The sequence below is a fragment of the Sinohyriopsis cumingii genome, chromosome 2, assembly GCF_028554795.1.
Source record: "Sinohyriopsis cumingii isolate HCF-2022 chromosome 2, ASM2855479v2, whole genome shotgun sequence".
Taxonomy (NCBI): Eukaryota; Metazoa; Mollusca; class Bivalvia; order Unionida; family Unionidae; genus Sinohyriopsis; species Sinohyriopsis cumingii.
Window position 1 is genome coordinate 84,427,060 of NC_142962.1, and position 20,746 is coordinate 84,447,805.

The window sequence follows — 20,746 nt, forward strand, 5'->3', positions numbered from 1 at the left end:
TGCTCAAATTGTGTATTTTGTCAAAATAATAACTGCATTCATACAAAAATGAACATATTTTTATATTTGTTAACACATTTCATGTGTGGATTGATACTGTTCAGGTAGAGTAACTGGAAACATAACAGTGGTTGTATTTCACAGATTTCACAGCACAACATGTTTAAACTAAAGATTTTAATGAGTGTTTAATATATTAAACAGATGAAAAGGTAGAAACTTTATTTTATTTGGATATGGTTCATATATATACATATCAGATCAGCTGATCAAGAGAGCATTAAAATTACATATATAGCATACATGAACAGGTAAGATATAAAAGTTATACAGTGAATAAAGTTCACAAAATAAAAGATCACTTATATTAAAGCAATAACTGAAGAGCATATCTATACAAATCTTTAGAAAGTAAAATGGAACTCCTTGGTGTAAATACTTTTTATCTGTCACCAATTAATACCCATCTGTTTAGGATTTTCTGCTTAGCTGTTTTGACATTACTAAGTACTTTCCAATTCAATGTTGTTTAAATTAAATGAGTTTAACAACTTTAATGAACAATTATTTAAGACAACATGACTTTAAAGTATAAAATATCTGCAAGATATAATTAATTAAAAAAATTGTGCATGTTCGAAATCTGTTGATTCATGAATTGCAGAAATCTAGTAGGACTATCTGAACTGCTAAACAAAACCTTATTGTAAAAATGATAACTAAGCATAATTATAATAAACTAATGATTTAAGCATTAAAAATTTTCTTACATCATACATGTTTTAGGAATTTAATTAAATTGTGATGAAGGTATCTGAGTTAATAGTGCCAAACAGCCCATTAACAGCAATGGCTCTCACTGAAGCATAGACTCTACGTCCAGATTCTCCAACATCATTTCTAGGTAGAGTAAAAACAATAAAGGTGTTCTTTGTCTCCTGCCACTGAAGGATATTGGCACTGGATGGGGTGAAGCCAATGCTGACCTCATAATAAAGAGGGTACTTAGATTGAAATAAACCATCCCATGAAATAGTCACAGCCTCAGATACTTTGTCCCAGGTCATTCTTAGGTCTTCATTGCCTTCATTAAAAAATAGAAAAGATTCAGTTAATTTCAAAACTTTACATCTGCTTTAATGGTTATGACATTTACTATCATGCAGCATTGATTGTTTCTAGACTGTTTCCTACCAGAAAGTTAATTTAATCCACATTTCATTATTTTAAGCACAAGGTCAGAAGAATCCTGCATGCTTAAAATTCCAAATTTAAATAGTCCAATTTCTTTGTCTAAATATTTTATCCCATGAGTATGGGAGCTATTAAACATAATTTTCCTTAATTATGTGTGCAAGGTACAATATATGCATCAGGCATTTTCTTTAATGTTTAAGTCACTGTAATATCATTGTTTTATCCTGATAAATTAAGTTTATTCATCAATCTCTAAGTAAATCACTCAATTTCATGGTCAGTAATCATTTTAAGACCTTCCATGCATTTTGCAATAAAAAAATTCATGCATCCATGGCATTATATTTGCCTTGCCTGCAATAATGACTTGTAACCTGTACAAAATTGGAACATGATGTACATTTGCTGCTTATGAAACTCAATTCTTTCCAGCCAGCCAAAGTATATCATTGTGACCTACTTTTCATGTTTCAGTTAATCATGCTATGTTTCTGTTGCATGGTTTATATTTCAGTCATTGCTGCATGTAAATAGTATAATGTGATGAGCACATGTATCCAATATAGTAAAGGAGGTGGTTATGGAAATCTACATTTGTACACTCCAGTGGCATTCTTAAATTAACACTGAAGTCCATGTTTCTGACACCTGCTGTATGTTAAGTGTAAGTACATTCTGTGTAGATTTGCAACATAAAAATGTTTATTTTTTTCCAGGGACAAATCTTATGAGCTATATACACTTGATTAAATTAGTCTTAAATTCATATAATTTCCAATCTCCATGTTAATTTTGGGGTTATCTAATTTCTGCTGTTGTTGTTACGGGTTTATGGGTTTAACACCATTTTTCAGCACTTGATCGGGTGTACATGGGGGAAAGTTGGGAAAAACCAAAATATTGAAAAGTAGGCTTGGGGTCAAGGGGAAGCCTAGGACCACTTATGGGTCCAGGGCAAAGCCCTGGTGGGAGGGTTTAGGGGGTGAAGCCCCTTTCAAGCTAAAAAATGGGTAATTTTAACACAATAAGTCTGCATGAAAAATTGTAACTGATCAATCCAAAATTCTGATTATTTAATATCATGCACAATCCATTGAATCATTAATACATAAATTTCATGCTGTAAATTTTGAAGAAAAAGGAGTGCTTCCTTTATCAGACAATGAACTAGATAATTACTGCTAATAAAATCCTGGTACATGTATATGTATTTCAGAAATGCTCTAATAGTAAGCATCAAAAAGGAAAAATGTGCTTGCAATGGATAACTCAAAAAATATTATCAGATACTCTGAACTTTTATCAAGTAAATTAAATATTAATATAACTGCAGTGCTTAGTGTTTTACTTTTTACTCAATGCAAATCTGTTGGGATCAAGCTGGTTCTATTTTCTTTTCTTCTAACTGACTGTGCATCCAGAGTGTATACGTAGTAAAAAGCTACTGAAATAGAAAATGCCTTTTGCTTCATACAGGACCAGCAGTTGGGAGAATTAGTCAGTTACGCTTGAAGTTTCAACTCAAAGGAATGTGTTTTTCCATTAGCCATTTATATATTTGTAAATGTACTTAACTGGAGAGAAAAAAAAAAAATAAATGCAGTTATTGTCTTCAAATTTATAATGGGCAAAATTCCAATCATATTGACTGACAACTACCAAGTGAAGATAATGCAACAAATTTTTTTTAAAAAATCTTTCTTCTTTTTCTTTTTTAATAGTGAAACAATGGTAGAATGTTAAACATAGCAGTGCAGGTTTATGACTGCATTCAGGTTTTTCTAGAGGGCACTGAATTGTGGTATGAAGTATGAACTCATGATTCAGCAGAATACATCCAATGACCCTTGTTTGTATTGAATACTGCATACAAATTTCCATTTGCTTGCTCAACATTAAATCATAAGTTTAAAATTAAGTATCCCTAAGCATTGATTTTTTTCTTTCTTACTAAACACTTTCCAACCACTTTCACTCCCTACCCTTCCATCAATGGAATAACAAAATTCAGAAGATCAAGCTGACAGGACATTTTGTGGATGGAATTTCTGTCAAATGACAGAGAACTTTCACCATTTGTATACATGGTGGTCATTACACCTGGTGGAGGAAGAACTTAGTACAACCCTGGGAAGAACCACTGACCCACTGGAAGTAACTTGCAAGCCTTCTCACATACCCACAATGACTGAGCATGACACATACTTAAAGTGCAGCTTTTGTGCTCTAGTACTACAAAGGATGATTTTTCAAAGCTACGGCGTTACATAAGTTTATTGTACATACCCAAGTAAATATCTCTTTACATTTATTATTATTATTATTATTTGTAGTAGTAATCATGTCTATTATCCAGCTTCTCTGTTCTGTTGACATATTTCCTTTAGTACCTGCATACATACTAGGACACAATTTCTGTTGTACTTTTTATATATGGCACTGATTTTTTGCCATGGACAGTTTCTGTCCTTTGTCCCCAGTGTAAATATGTATGTCAGTGTGTGTGTGTGTGTGTGTGTGTGTGTGTGTATATATCAGTACTAAAATAGAAGTCACATAGCCCATGGCCCCTCTTGTACCCCAAGTGAGGTGCCTGTCATGCTTGTGAAAGCAAATATCTAATTTACCTGAGGAAACTCTGATCGCACTGATGAAATGCAGAAATTTGATTTCAAGATGTTGAAAGACTCACATATCATTAATATTTATCCCCACATATGCCTCTTATCCTTATGAAGATTGTCTGCTTATCATACTTCTGTCAAACACTAAACTTTGTGCATAAAGCAAAGCATGTGACCTATGAATGGGGAACTGTGAGATTGTCTGGGTTACCTATAATTAGTGCTCTCTTGGCTTTAACATGTCTCTTTGTCTAGAAAAACTTTCTATTAGCACAGTGTGTGTGTGTGTGTGTGTGTATATATATATATATATATATATATATATATATATATATATATATATATATATATATATAAACATAAATGGGCCAAAAGGAATGTGCAAAACAGAGAATATAATTTATCTCATCACTTGTAACATCTGTGGACTTAAGTATGTTGAAGAAACTGAAAAGTTACACAAAAGGATTAATCTTCCTCTAGCCACACTTTCAGAGATGTAATCCTAATTGCAATTGCTCACAATCCCAAATAGAGTTCCATAAAAAGGAAAGAAAAGGAATCTTACTGGTTTGTTTGATTGTTTGTTGTGCCATTTTTCAGCACAATATAGGCTATACATGGCGGCTGGTATAAATTGTGGAGGAAGAACCAGGGAAATCCCCCAGAAAGCACCACTGACCCACAAATCTTACTCAACAAGCCACCTTAGAACATTGAAACCAAGCAGCTTAAACTAAGAAGTATAGAAAAAGAAAACTACACACAAATAAATTATCTTTTTAAAGCCAGCATATTCTCGTTTAAATAATTCTTTCATTTCGGACATTATACACTCACACACCTATAATCAATACTAAAACAATTATCCAGGATATAATTTACAGTTATGCCAATTTAAATTATATAAAAAAAGATGGTGACATAGCAAATCAATTTTTAAGCTTTTAACTCTCTCCCCATGAACAACTGGCATGGAATTTGCTCTCCGGAAATTCTGTTGAGACAAGCTCCTTGGCATACATACATATTTCCTCAACACTGACTGGAATTTGTAAGACAGGTTGAGTGAGCACTCATTGAGCTATCTTATCATCCATAGCTTGTCCATATGAAATGGGTCGTCCACACTTAGGCAAATGTCCGTTCAAGTTCAGATCGGCAGAAAAGTCAATTTTCATCCAGGTACTCACCGTGGATTTTGGAATCTTGAATTTTTCTGCTGCAGGTCTAATTCCCAGACATTTTGCATTGTTAACGATATCCTGCTTTTGCTTTAATGTATAATGTTTATAGTGACCACGTACAGAACTGGGTGGAGCACTCTTGGGTTCAAGATAATCACACTCATCATCTAGAGCAGCTTTCTTCGTAGGCGGTTCTTTTTGTGATGCATCCTCAGAATCATTAATTCGACGTCGCTTCTGTGGACGGCCTACTGGCCTCTTTGGAGTCCCTCCACAAACTAGGCAGTGCCTCCTCGCTTGTTGCATAACGTATGATAAACTTATCCATCAAAATTGTTAGAGTACTAACAATATTATGTTTCACAACGAAAGCTATCCAGTATATACTTTTGATAGTGGTAGGTATTTTATTTATACTTTATATTTTAATAGCTTGATTAGGCTAAAAAAATATAATTGGTTGTTGGTGTAGACATTGTTATACATGAAATCACATCAAACAGGTGTGACAGTTATGGCTTTGATTAGAAACCATGACCCCTGCTTTATATCATTAAACAATACATCGGAGAGTCGGTATGGATTAGTAAAATTCATTGGCATTGTGCGACAAAACAAACCCCTTATCCCTGAGGCATTATATACCAAGGTTTAAACATAGTTATTGTTCTGTTGGTAGTAAACCTCTTTGTAGACGATAAATATTGATTGTGGGTGCTAAATGTTCGGTACATCATGTGCTCTTTTAATGAAATCCAGATGGCTGCATTTTATTTCCAAACAAACATGTCAAAGAAATCCCTCAAGTTTTATTATTAACAATTATCACCTAGACACCTTGAAATCTCCGAAATACCGGTACATCAAAACAATCTTTGAGCAGTCGATTGTTTCGAGTCAGCAAGCTCTACTCATTTTGAAGCTACCCTCGGCTAGGTGGGGAGAAAAAAAAGAGAGAACCACAACAAATAGACCACCTTTATTTAAAAAAAAAATACCAATGTATTAAACACGCCGACTCATATATTGCAACTTGCTTGTTATTTTTACCCTTCCTATGCTTGCATACAACACTCACCCCATATGAAGCCTCTCACCTTTGGTGCTCTAAGATTAGCCATCATACATGTACCGGTATTTCTACTCTCGATACTAATGTTTCTGTCATAAATATCTTAAAAATTATAATTCCAAGATCTTTTTATTTAGTTTGCATTAATATCTTAATTACACAGAAATTAAGCTTGCGCGTGTTGGTAATGTAGATTTTAATGATCACCGATTAGCAGAGGGTTAAACTGTGGATTGCAAGATTATATAGTAATATGGCGGTTCTTTTGGAAAATACGCACACAATCGTGGCTCTAATACATGTATGGCTGTGTTTTCTGGTGGATGGACATGTATCCCATAGACAAAATAGGCAATTAATGCCTAATTTTCATTCATTATCCTTTCCGTGGTGCTTGACAAAATATTTGTTTTACTTCATGGCAGCACGTTGTCATGTGAGCTAACGGTAACTTCGTTACAGACATCGTTGGGGGGGGGATAAATCTATCTTCAAATGTATGTTTTCGGACACCTAATTAAAGAATTTGATATGTATTCGGACGACAAAAAAAGTAATTATTTGTTGCAGTCCGAAAACATACGGTAAATACGGTATATATATATATATATATAATGTGTAGTTTTACTCAAGATGCATGTAAACATTTCAATTCACAATTAGACATGCAGCAAAAACTGTCAAATGGACCCTGCAATAAAAGCATAACAGGATAAACAGTGTGAAATATGGGTCAAGATGACCTGTGTCTGGAAGTTTTTACTTTTCAGGTAAGAAACAGACAGTTATAATTGCACACAAAACTAGCCATCAGACAATTTGCCTTAGTCATCAATGTGTGCTTTGCAGGCAAGACGAAAATTAAAAGATGTGACAAAAGATATCTGAACAGGTGCAACCCTTTCTTTTCCTGCAAAATGCATAGAATCACCATTTAATTTAACAAGAAAATGAAGGCAGAGATAATGTACTGTAACTTTAGAATGCAAATAATGTTTAATACACTGGGGTCCAAAATGACTTCATGATGAGCTAAAATCTAAAAAATTCATATTTTCTATATGCCCAAGCACTATAAAATTCAAGAGTTTCATTTGCTTTTAATATTCTTTTATTTTTTAACATTCTTGAATATTCGTTTAATATTCTTTGCATATGAGATTACAAATGGACCTGAGCTAAACCCCTCTACATTGGAGTTAATTATTTCATATACTTCAGATGAAAAAGTGAATTTATTAAATATGGACCTGAAAGTGGCTGCATATTCTTAAACTTAACTTTACAAAAATTAATTGATTAAAATATAGACAGATGTAATCAGTGACCACTAAACCTCTCCTAATAATACTCACGTGGCTCTGGTTTCTGTGTAAATAGGGTTATATTTGTAGAAATCTTTTCGCTGTATGTTTTTGCCTCATTGATGCCTGTTACCGATACCATGTACACCCCATCCATCAGGTGAAGTCCTTGAAATGTGGCATATGTGTAGCTGTCCACTTCTCCAAGAACAATTTCAGACAGATGTGTATCTGAACTTTCCAGGTCCACCTATGTATAATGCACAATTGTGAAATCATTGTAGAAATGGAAGGGTTGATAAATTTAATAAAAGATAAGGGCAAAATTCGTCCACAGATAGTACCTAGTATCCTGGAACAGCATGGAAACATACTTTAGGCAAAGAAGACATGGATGATTTTTGGCTAATACATGAAAACATGGTGTTTGCAATGGATGTTCTAATGCAGACCCAGACAGATTACAGTTAGAAGCTCGAGAGTTAAAGATTTGACCAGAAGTGTCCATGCATGCAATATTTATAAGGAATGCAACTGGCCCACTCTCAAAACAAAAGAAAATCCCACAAACTCTGTACATTTTATAGAATTATTTATAATTAATCATCAGGTTATTAAAACACACATATCTCTTCTTCCTTTGGTGGGAGAAATGAAAAGAGATGATTTATGGAATTGACAAAACTTCTCCAGATTAAATGCTAGACTTGATCAAAAAAATCTTTATTAAACTCTCATAACAATAGCCTGAAAGATAATCCCTAATGCAACTGTGGGATTGAAGCAAAACATACACATTAATATAATTTCATTTTTATTTGATAAACAGTGTATAGGTAAAATCTGATCCTTAATCTTAACCAAATCTTCATTCCCATCTCTACAAACAGTTTTCTGTTTAGCTCACCCAACTCAACACTGAATGATTTTTTTTAATATAAAGTTTTTTCTCAAAATATACATGAAGGCTACAAGGTGTTTAAACTAATACATATTCCTTAGATTCAAAATTTAAAGGGAACACTTTTTTCTGACAGTACAATGACTAATTGGCATTTGATAATGGTGCATTTGAGATTAAACTCTAATCTTTTAGAAGTTTGGTAACACCATGCTTTAATTGCCTTGATATTTGATGTAGGTGCATTAAAGATTGTAATCTTTCTGAAAGTTTGGTAACACAATGTTTTACTTGCTTTGCATATGTCTCTTCCATTTTGAAACTTATTTTTTATTTTTTAGCACATCCTATGGAAAGGGGGGGGGGCATTTACCATTGTTGCGTTGTATTAATTTGTATCACTATATATTACCGACTGTTGTGAGAACTCCTTTTGCATAATTTAGCAAATGAAATAAGTGCCAATGATAACTAGTACCTTTACTGATGCGAGGAATTAAAACTTGATGTGTTAATAACTAAATCACTATAAGCTGTAAAGTTTTCTTCCTTTGAACAGCAGTTTGTGATATCATAAATATGATTTACTCAAAGAAAATTAGTCCAATACTCACAAGAAAGCTAACAATTCCAGTACCCTCTTCAAATCCTGTCCAGCGTAGCCTTACCAATGTGGGATCACTGAAAAAGGAATCCTGAACAGGGTATTCTGTTTTTGATGCTCCAAGTACTTCAATGTTGACTCCTGGTGCTGGTAAAACAGACTGTGTGATATGTACCCCATCAGTGGAGCGGGTAATTGTTAATCCAGCATTATTTTTACACCTGATTGTATTATATATTGTAAGTCCAATGAGATGGTCATCAGTGCAGTCCCTTAATGAGCTGGCTTTTTGAACATCAACATCCACAAAATCTTGTATGTCAGTACCATATTCATTTGAGCCTGAAAATAATCAAAGAAACTCAATCAGCTAATAGTTTTATTATTGTAGATATATGTCATGAAGAAAACATAATTTGTTCTGTTTTAGACTCATTTTTGTGCTAGTGTGTTTAAATTTGTTAATTTAAAGAAGCAGGCAAAAAATCAATGGATCCAAAAAATGATTGACCTAACCAAAATATTGTTGTGACGTGACTGGTGGTATGCTATGAAGAAGAAAAATAAAATTTAACCTAAACCTTAATTAAAATTTTTTGACTTGACATTGACCACAAAATAAAATGTACAAGCAAGCATTTCTCAGATTGAAATGTCTGAACTTCATTATGATTTATAAAAAGTACTGTATATGCTTGCATATAAGTTGAATGATTTATTAAAAATTTCCAGGCTACAAGAAAATGGGTTTATCCATGAGCCAAGGTCTAAACTTTAACATATTTTAGTTTTTTTGTTGACATTGATAATGGTTGTAAATCCTAGAACATAAATAAATGAATTCTTTTTGGAGTCCTACGATTTATATGCATGTAAAAAAATACATTTTTGGAGTCCCAACACTTTGTATGTGCATATTTTCTGATTTTTTCAACATTACATTAAATAAATGTAAATAAAGACTTCAGAATTCATGGGCTGGTATGAGTTTACCCAGGAAACCAGGCTTGCACAGTACAAATCGTGATTAATGTCTCTGAAATCCTTGTTTATTCCAGAAATATTACCAAACTGCATTCTTCCAGATCTCATTTTAGCTAGATGCACATAGATGTTTCATTTAAACTGATCCACGTGCTCATGAGTTACAACTTTTTATTGATAAAAGTAATTCTGAAAATGCACAACAAAACAATACTGAATTGTATGAGAACAGATTTAATACGTGCAGTGTAAGAAATATAGGATACATGAATATATGCATTTGTTTCTCTCTCTCACTCACTCTCTCCCTTTCTCTCAAACATGCTACTATTCATTATTACCAATATTCTACAACATCAAACTCCTAACTAAAATAACATCAATACTTAATTTAAATATTTAAAAATATTTGGCTCTCTCTGTGGGGCTGTTCATGGGCTAGAATCTGAATGTAAAAGACTGATTCCCAATCAGTGCAAGGCTGATCCCAGTATTACAGTGTATCCTGGGCTGATCCCAGCTCAAAGTACAATTGGTGCTAGGCTGATCCCAGCTCAGTGTAAAAGACTGATTAACAATCAGTGCTAGGCTGATCCCAGCATTACAGTGTATTCTGGGCTGATCTCAGCTCAAGTAAAAGCTGTGCTAGGCTGATCCCAGCATTACAGTATATTCTGGGCTGATCCCATCAAGTAAATCTATGCTAGGTTGATCCCAGCATTATTGTGTATACAGGGCTGATCCCAGCTCAAGGATAATTGGTGCTAGGCTGATCCCATTAAAGTGCAATCTGGGCTTATCCCAGCTTCCGTAGACTGTGCTAGGCTGATTCCAGCTAAGTAAAATCTGTGCTAGGCTGATCCCAGCATTCAAGTGTATTATGGGTTGATGCCATCTTAACTAAATCTATGCTAGGCTGATCCCAACATAAAGAGTGTATTCTGGGTTGATCCCAGATTTGTAGAATAGAGCTAGGCTGATTCCAGCATGAAGAAAATATTCTTAAATTTTTCCCATTTAACTGTAAAAGAAATGTATTTAATGGGCATGACCTTTCCACTATTAGTATAGCTTATGAGTATCCAATTGGGGAAAAATATCCTATCCCATGGTAGCCCCATGTGCATGATCATTGTAAGCGCACAAACCATGATGATTCATTAATGGGTGGTGATGGGCCAGCAGAAATCCGTAAGAAAAGTTTGATGCTGATGCTCTAAATCCATTATCTGTGCCTTTGAAAAGCCACAGAAGTGAAACTCTACATTCATTGTCTGCACATTTGAAAAACTGGAAGTGACTGAACATGCAATGTTACATAAGATTATCTAATTTGGTTATCTCTTTGAATTCTGCCAATGCCGACCAATAGGAACAGTTCTGCCCATGCCTCCCCCCATGTGATCCTCTAACAAGTTCAATGAACACAGCAAGTATGAGGCTAATAATAGTTTCTTGCATAATTCCCTGTCTGCCACTCATTTTCAAGGTACATGTACAACACCCCTATCCAAGTGTTAGACAGTCATGTGCAGCAACTCATGGTGTCACCCCCTTGGACCCCCTTCCTGCACAAAATTTCAAAAATAGTATAAGTATAGACAATCATTTTGGTGTTGTCCCCGCTGATGGTATCACCTGGTGCGGTCTGCACTCCCCACATGATGCCACTGTATTCTTAATATAGATTCCCTCAGATTATCATCAGTCTATTTTAGTTTTATGTTTTGGTTGAACCTACTGTATATACTCATGTATAAGCCCATTCGTGTATAGGCTGACACCCTAAAACTGAATTGGTAAAACTGTTATAAAGTGCATGACCCGCGTATAAGCCGACCCATAGTTTCTAGACTACTGGTACATCACAAGATGCACAAAGTGAGTTTTGAATACGTTTATTTAGGCAAATCACATTTAATTTATTAAATAAAATGGAAGTAAGAAAGCTAATTTATATGTTGAAATAAAAACAATTCTAAAGTGTTTAAGTCTTAATGGAAATTTAATTAATCCTCATTCTAAAATCATGAATTATAAAAGTTCTATCACTTTTAGAATCCTTCAAAATCTGGCTCTGTATCAGACTTGCCAAACAGTTCACGAAACTCAGCTTCTGTTATGGGCGTGCTTTCATCATATACATCGTCATTGTCATCATGGTCATCTGATAGTGTGTCGTTCTCCTTCTCACTCTCCTCATCATTGTCGGATTGAAATATAGCATCATCCTCTGTTCCATCCATGGCATTGCTGATACAGCACTTCCTGAATGATTCTGCAATCATTTCTGATGGAATTGAGTCCCACGCTTCTTTTACCCACTTGGCGACCAAATCGATGTTTGGCCTCATTAAATTCCCGCCTTTTGTCATTTTCACAGACTCTGAACAAACCCATTCTGCCCACATCTTTCATAACTTGTCCTTAAAAGGTTTGTTAAGGCAGACATCAAGAGGTTGTAACGCTGACATTAAACCTCCTGGTATCACAGCCAGTGTTGTTTTCATTTTCTTTGCGGCCTTTTTTACTTCATCGGTCTTGTGTGCACGAAACATATCCCATACAAGCATTGAAGGTTTCCAAAGGATTGCACCTGATCTCTTGTTCCATACTTTCTCCAACCATTCAATTGTTCCATTTTTGTCCATCCATCCCTTTTGCTGTGCATGAACGATGACACCAGCAGGAAATTTCATGCTTTTCGGCAGCGTCTTCCTTTTAAAAATGATGACAGGAGGCAGCTTTGATCCACCAGCTAAACAGGCCAATACAACTGTGAAATGTGTTTTTTTATGGTCAGCCATTTTTATCAGAATAGTTTTCTCACCAACAGCATTGACTGTTTTATCAGTTGGTAAGTCAAAGGTCATGGGCATCTCATCCATATTTCCAATCTGTGATAGTTCAAATGAGCACTCCTTTCTGCGTTTAATGATGAACTGCTGAAATGATTCAATTTTTTCTTCCAAGTCTTTTGGCAGCTTTTGTGCTATCTTCAATCGCTGCCTGAGGCAGAAACCATTCCTGTTCATAAAACGAGAACACTGGCTGGCTAATGCAACAAATTTTGAATCTGCCAACTTATATTTATCATTTTTCGCCATCTGCATAGCACTTAGACAAATTGCAGTTCGTGTGACAATGTATCCATTTTGTCGATGTACACTTACAAAATCACTGAGTTCTTTCTCCAATTCTGGGAAATAGGCAATCCCAGTCCGACGAGCCTTCTTGGATTTTGGCATTTCTTCTAATGCTGCTTTGCTTTTCCGCCATTCCTGTACCCGCTTCTTGTTTATACAAATTCACGTGCTGCAGCACAGTTTTTATTTGCTTCTGCATATTCAATAACTTAAAGTTTGAATGCTGCATCATAAGCAGAACACTTTCTTTTACTTCCAACACTATTCATTTTATCTGATTGAATTGAATATAAACTTCTAGAGAGATTAAACTAAAATAATTTCTTATAGTGGTAGTATACTATTTATATACCTGATCCTGTAATTATTTCCATGTGTGGTTGGTTATAAATTTGTATTTGATAATTATTTATCATTGTTGTTTATTTGTATGTTTTTTTTAACTACCGGTAGCGTGATTCAATTGATCAAAATATGATTGGTTTCAGTGTGGACATTATTCAAGTATTGTGACAGTTCATAACTTTGAGCAGAAACCATGTCTACTACCATATCTCATTAAACAATACATCTGAGAGTCGGCATGTATTAGTAAAGTCATTGGCATTGTGCAACAAAACAAACCTATTATCCCTGAGGCATTTACCACAGATTAAGCATATTGTAGCTATTGTAAAACACTCTACCGCTAACAAACCACTTCGCTTTACAAACAACTAAACAACAGTAGTATATAAACTGTGGCTGCCTATTACTTCTAAAACACCTGTCAAAGAAATCTTAAAATTATTCACACTGACTCGTATATTGCCCTGTTATTTACCCTTCCTAAGCGTGCACGCAACAAACCCCTATGGAGCCTCTCACTATTGTTCCTTTAAGACTATCGTACATGTATTTCTACTCTCGATCAAAATGTTTGTTGTATATACCTTCATTATCATAATTCTTTTACTTTTCTACGTAGATTCTTTTCATATTTACACTGAAATAAACTAGTGTGCATTTGTATGATACTGTAGAGTTTAATGATTACTGATTAGCTGAGGGTTAAATACTTGACTGGAGATTACTAATATAGCGATTCTTTTGGAAAATACACATACCACCGTGGCTCAAATAACACATATGGCTGCGTTTTCTGGTGGATGGACATCTGTCAAATAGATGTCAAGTACGTTAAAACTTGTTTTTCATTCATTATTTGACCACTTAAGTTAGAAAAAAAATATTTGTTTCACTTCACGACAGCACAAATCTTATAAGCCATGTGGCATCATTAGGCATGTGATCTCATCTTTGGCGATCGACAGAAACAATAAATACTGGAAATTGAGGGAAAAAAGTGTTAAAAATTTCAGACTTGGACCTTGGCCCTGCAGATAAGCCACCCCCATTCTTCCAGGCCTTATTTTATTCCTAAATTTTTTGGCTTGTACGCGAGTATATACGGTAATCATAATTTTCCACACACTGGAAAACTGGTTGTTTTGGCATCTCCTTTGTTTATAATTAACGGATTTTTCATCTGTTTTCACACAGCAATCCAGACCAACTAGTTGTTAAAACCCTCAAACCTGCTTGGGATTTCATGTGTAACTGCATTTTATTCTGTAATATTAGCAAGATTACCATATTTGTGTAAAACATGGGGTAAGGTCGCTTACATCAAAGCAAACTACAACACAGATCTTACAGTATTACAATAATTTTTGATGCATTATTTCTGAAACTTCATTATTGTATTTTGGAGATATTATTATTTATGCTTAGTGACATGGTGCCCATGATTTGAATCTAAGGGATGTACTTCATTCAGCAGGATTCAGTGCAAGCTCCAACCTTCAGTGTACATGCAGTGGTGCCATTATGTAAATATGCTCACTAGCCTAAATGTGAGTGCCGAACTAACCACTACTGATGTTCATTGTCATGCTGTTACAATTTCAAGGGAAAATAAAAATATACCTCCAATGATACTAAATTCTAATGCAATAATGCTGTTACAATTTCAAGACAAATAAAAAGATACCTACTGGTGTAATGATACTAAATTCTAAATGCAATAATGCTTTTATAATTTCAAGGCAAAATATAAACATAACTACTGGTGCAATGATACTAAATTCTAATGTAATAATGCTGAAAGAAGCATTAGTTAACTTGAGTCTAAAGGGAGAAGTACTGTTACGGCAGCCCAGGAATATTAAATTCCCATCACTGATCAAATTATACTCAAATCTAAATCAGGCAGAAACAAGAAGAAAACAGAAAATTAAAATAAATTTATTGACTTTTAAAACAAGTTATTTTTATTATCTTATAACATTTCCATGTAGTAATCATACATGTTAATCCCAAGAGCGGTATATGTGTAATTATTACTAAGGTAAGTTTGCCTAAATAAACGCATTTAGAACTTAATGTGTGCATCTTGTGATGTCATCTCAGACTTGTGGGTCAACTTATCTGCAGAAATGTATAAGAAATATCAGCAAATGAAAACTTTAATGAAATCTGCAAACTAATTGTGCCTCCACTGCTGGAAAAGTTAATGATATGTCCAGATTTTAAATAAGGTGGGCTCTACATAATTTAAGAGTGATTGAAACAATACAAACCAATTGCCCATTGACATGACTGTATATTTGATTCTGGATCAGACACAACCCAATTAGCCTGAATAATGGCTGATGTTTGGTAATCCACATCTGAACCTGAAATTATAAGTGATTAAGAATTAAATCACAAATTTATACATTTTCAGTTGCCTCCATCCCATCCTGCACAGCAAGTTTATTCCTCATGGTCAAATCATAAAATCTCTGCCAATGCCAAAGCAAACAAAATGTGAAGTAATTTTCTTGCAAGTTATAAAGTAGTTGATTGCTAAAATACTGTTAAAAATAGAGACAGAAGAAAAATAATTACTTGGATATTACAGCATACAAATGGCTGAAATTTGTCATACATGCTTTTATTACAGTTTTTCCAATTGTTAAAGCATTGAATATTCATATTCCAAATTTGTATGAACTATTTCTAATGATCATGTTTTAATTTTTATTTCCCCTTTATCAAGAAACATACTAATTTTATAGTCCCCATCTGAACAGATGCTGCATTCCTCTGATGCATTTCATTTCGTTATGTATCTAAAAATATACATCCCAATTTCACTACCTTTCCCATCATTTACATAATTAAACACAGGTGGAGTGAGGTCTATAATAATGGGATCCGAGTAGGAAACAGTCCTCAGCCCAGCGGCATTTGTGGCCACGACAGTGATATGAACCTTGGAGTTATGTGTCAGGTGTAGAGAACTGGTATATGCAAAGGTCTCTGTGCCAACACTCTGGAAATCCTGTAGCTGGGTACCTCCCTCTGTGTTTCCTGCAACCAGCAAGCTTATGTATATAAAAATAGTACTGCTAATGAACTGGGACAATACAAACATTCAATGATAACTGACAAACTACTAAACTGTATTCAAACTTTAGCATGGTAGTTCAGTGTCAATTAAATTACATTTTTTTAGAACCAAAACCGAAAGCAAAAACAACAACACTTGTTTTATATTAGACCTCAATAAAATTTATATAAAGAACTCAAAGACCTGTCATAAACAAACAAGAACCACCTGTTGTCTTCATTTATATATTATCACCAAGGTAGTTACTTGTAAGCATAAATGTCCTTGCCAAATAATGCACAATTGGACTAGCTGACAATATACAGACTTTATGGATGATTATGTGGAACCCCTGACAGTTAATAGACTTGCCACGAGATGCTTCAGTAAGTTGTGTTTGAGAATACTCACCTGACCAAATTAATATTAGGAAATAAACATTGCTATCTCTTCAATCTCACCTCCAACCCAAAATGTATAGATGTCTTTCTTTTTGCAAATGCAAGCTATCCACAAAATTTGTTAAACTACAGATGATGGAGAAATTGAGTTATTGTGCAAAAACCATATTTTCTTCTTCCCTTTAACCCTAAAACTGAAAGAATATTTCTTAACCAAAGTGAAGCTATCCACTAAGTGTGGTAACTGTAGATGGATACAAAATGTGCTGAAATGAAATAGATGACATTGACGGACATCATGACATTATACAATGTCCTACGGCATTGAAATGTGTTGTGTGTGTACATGAGATGCAATGCAAGTGAAAAACCATCTCTTATGGCAAATTTGCTTATTTAAGGAATGTCTGCTTGAATATGCAAACAGAGACTTAATAGGCCAATTACGCTGTATAAATGGGAGAGAAATGTAACATGTATAATATAATAAAAGTTTTTTTTAGGTCTACTTACCAACAGCCCACACATAATCAATGATAGGACTCTCAGGATCAAAGAAATCCCACTCTGCATGGATAGATGACCAGTCATAAAGAAATACTGTGTGAGCTGTCACATGACCTTGTGGACCCAAATCACCATCTTTTGCTAGAGCTACTGCCTGCATGTGTAAATCATCCAAAGCAAACCCAGCACTCCCAGCGTAACTTCCTATCTCAAGAAAACTCTTCTCCTGATGTCCGGTAAAATAGAATGTATGTTTATGCCATGAAAACATGTCATTCATTCTGTCAGAACTGGATGTTTGTGGCCTGTTGTACAGAAGAAATACATGATAATCATTGCCAAATTTGATGTAGCCTTCGTTACTGATAATATCAGTACCCTCAAAAGGCAAGTGGCTAGTGTAAAATATAAACCTGTAGCTTGTGCCAACTGAGATGTTGACAATCTCTTGCAATATGGACCCTTTTATGATGACAAATGAGTCTCCATCACTGGCCAAGGAATCATTTGATGAGATGATGTATGCACAGCTGCTCGGGTTATAGAACCAATTCTGAATAATGTTACCACTACATGTCTTGTGAGTTTCAACATCTCTTAGTGCCGTAGAATCATCAAAACTTTCAAAAGATGGGTTAAAAACAAGATTTTCTTCAAAAGCCAGTTTCTGTTTTCTGACAGGAGGAGTTGCATCTACGACCACACCATTAGATTCCGATATATTTGAAGCATGTCCCGCAACATCAGTAGCTATAACCTTATGAACTAGACTGGTTCCTGAATGACAAAAATAGATCAATAATCTTTAGCAATATTACAGTCTACATTTATTAAAATACTAATAGAAGTCCACAGAAAAAAACTAAAAGAAGCTATATAAGAGGTTTTGAATTGATGATCATTATGAAAAGACAGAACAGTTATATAGTTTAATTATTTAATTTAAAGCTTAAAAGAAGGAATACAAAATGTTTACATATATGGTGTTCTGTCTTAACCTGAAAATTAAGTGTGGAGTCCCAGAACACTAAATTCAAGATCTATTACTAATTGTATTAATTATTATTAAATCTGCCCTGTCCAATTTAGTTGGATAAGATTTTATCTACATACAATGATCTCTATGCTGATGATATAGTTACGAAACTAAAATAAGTCTTATCTTTAAAGAAGAACAAATCATGATAATGATGAAATGAGTCTAAATTGTAAGGATATAAACTTCAAAATGGTCTGATTGAAAATCTGCTGTTTTTGTTAATTTAACATGGTAAGTGAAAAAAATCAGTGGATGCGTATGGCATCTTAGCAAGATAAGCTCTTATTTCTCTGAAATGCATAGAAAATATTATAAAATTTTTGCATTCACATTATATAAACTACTGTAATATAATATGGAATAGTCACATGAAAGAAACACATCAAGCTGTCACATCTTTAAGAAAAATTTCTCAAGCTAATAGTCAGAAAAGCCAGCTGATCATTTAAAATTTTACCTTCTTTAAGACCGAATTAATTTGGATAAGCTAAGTTATTATAAAAGATATTAAAAGATATAAGTGTTCTCTGAACTATTTGCATCCAATTTTTTCCAATAAAGACATTGAGGTAAAACTTTCCACCTGGGATCCAGGACAACCAAACAACAAATCCCCAAGACCAAATAAATAACTGCTCCCCATAAGTTTCCAATACTTTTGAACACGCCTAATGTACAGCAGAAATCAATTTATCTAGTAGCTTCAGAGAGGCAGTATATATATATATATATATATATATATATATATATATATATATATATATATATATATATATATATATAAAATATTAATATGTGAATATATGCAATATATGCATATACTGATATATGTATTTGTGGTTAATGATGTGCATTTGAGTGTGAAAGATATGGATCCCAAGACAATATTTGTATTCCTGAAAACTCCAAAGAATTTTTAAAAATGCTTTCTATTGATCTCTTAGCAAGCAAATGACATGCATGGGCTAAATAAAAAAAATTGTAATGGTATAAACACAGGGCTCTTTTGTGTACATGAAATTGGAGTCTGTGCTTGTGGTAATTTGAGCTAGTATTTGTGATTTTGTTTCACTAGCCCTGGGCCTATGTCTGACAAAATGTTCTTTGATCACTGACTATACAATTTATCTTTGATCTTTCTTTCCATTTGTGGGATAAGTTGTTAATATTGTATTAGTTCACTAATAGGTTTAAATTATTTGTTACTTTTTAATCTGATGCATTACAAGGCTTTTGATTTAATAAAGTAAGGCATAAGTCTACCTGTCTGAAGGACTTTTATGGTCATCCTCTCTATTTTTGTGTTGAGATGAACATCTTGCAATGGTATTACATCACATCCAGTCAGGTTATCCTTGCTTGTCACACACCAGGTGTACCTCATCACCCCAGATTCCAAATCTTCAAACCCATGCCATGTGGCGGCCAACAAAGTTGATGAATTTTGGTATTCTGCATCGACAGGGCCTGCATATTTTAAAAGATGTTATAATCTGTTTCTTTCTATATTTTTACATGAAAGTATTGTAAAAAAAAAAACAAAAGTCACTTGTCTGAACCATATATACTAAAAAGCCAGTTTTCAAAGTCCCAAAACTCAAACTATGGATGAAATTAATCACTAATAAGAAGCCATCAGTCTTCAAGGGTTATTTTTTGTCTCACTTCTATGAGGATGGTGATAATAGCAGATTTTAACTCAAACTATGGATGATGTTGTTGTTGTTGTTGTAGGGTTTAACGCCATTTTTCAGCACACGATAGGCTATACATGGCAGCCAGTATTAATGGTGGAGGAAGAACCTGGGAAAACCCCGGAAAGAACCACCAACCCACGAGAAGCTACTGGCAAGCTTTCTCACATACCCACATTAGCCGAATCCGAGCCGAATCCGAGACTTGAACCCACGCAGACAGACAAACTATGGATGAAATTAATCACCAATAAGAAGCCATCAGTCTTCAAGGGTTGTTTTTCTCATTTCCATGTGGATAGTGATAATAGCAGATTTTACTGTATGTGTTCTGTGTCTGAATCATTTATACTAAACAGCCAGTTTTCAAAGTCCCTTAACTCAAACTATGGATGAAATTAATCACCCAATATGAAACTGTCAGTCTTCAAGGGTTATTTTTCTCATTTCCATGTGGATAGTGATAATAGCAGATTTTACTGTATGTTTTCTGCCAATACTTGTTGAAATAAACACTAAGAAAATGTGATCACATTAAATATCATCCCTCCAAACATGTAAATATATTATCTTAAATCAAACATTTGGGTTAAAAATGTGTGGTTTAATTTAAGATACATCTAAGTTCTAATGCATATTTAAATTAAAAATGCAGTGTTTTTGGAAAATGG

General features: G+C 34.1%; 1 protein-coding gene across 1 annotated transcript in view; it reads right to left on the bottom strand.

Moving 5' to 3' along the window:
• Positions 1-207: 207 nt before the first annotated feature.
• LOC149805302 (uncharacterized) overlaps positions 208-20,746 on the bottom strand; it is a 192,644-nt gene continuing 172,105 nt past the window's right edge. Inside the window, exons 53-59 of the mRNA XM_089933948.1 lie at positions 19,645-19,848; positions 17,349-18,119; positions 16,203-16,415; positions 15,641-15,736; positions 8,900-9,231; positions 7,436-7,634; positions 208-1,084 (exon numbers count right to left, since the gene is read on the bottom strand). Coding sequence (XP_089790074.1) covers positions 795-1,084; positions 7,436-7,634; positions 8,900-9,231; positions 15,641-15,736; positions 16,203-16,415; positions 17,349-18,119; positions 19,645-19,848 — 2,105 coding nt within the window. The 3' untranslated portion in view covers positions 208-794. The remainder of the gene's footprint in view (positions 1,085-7,435; positions 7,635-8,899; positions 9,232-15,640; positions 15,737-16,202; positions 16,416-17,348; positions 18,120-19,644; positions 19,849-20,746) is intronic.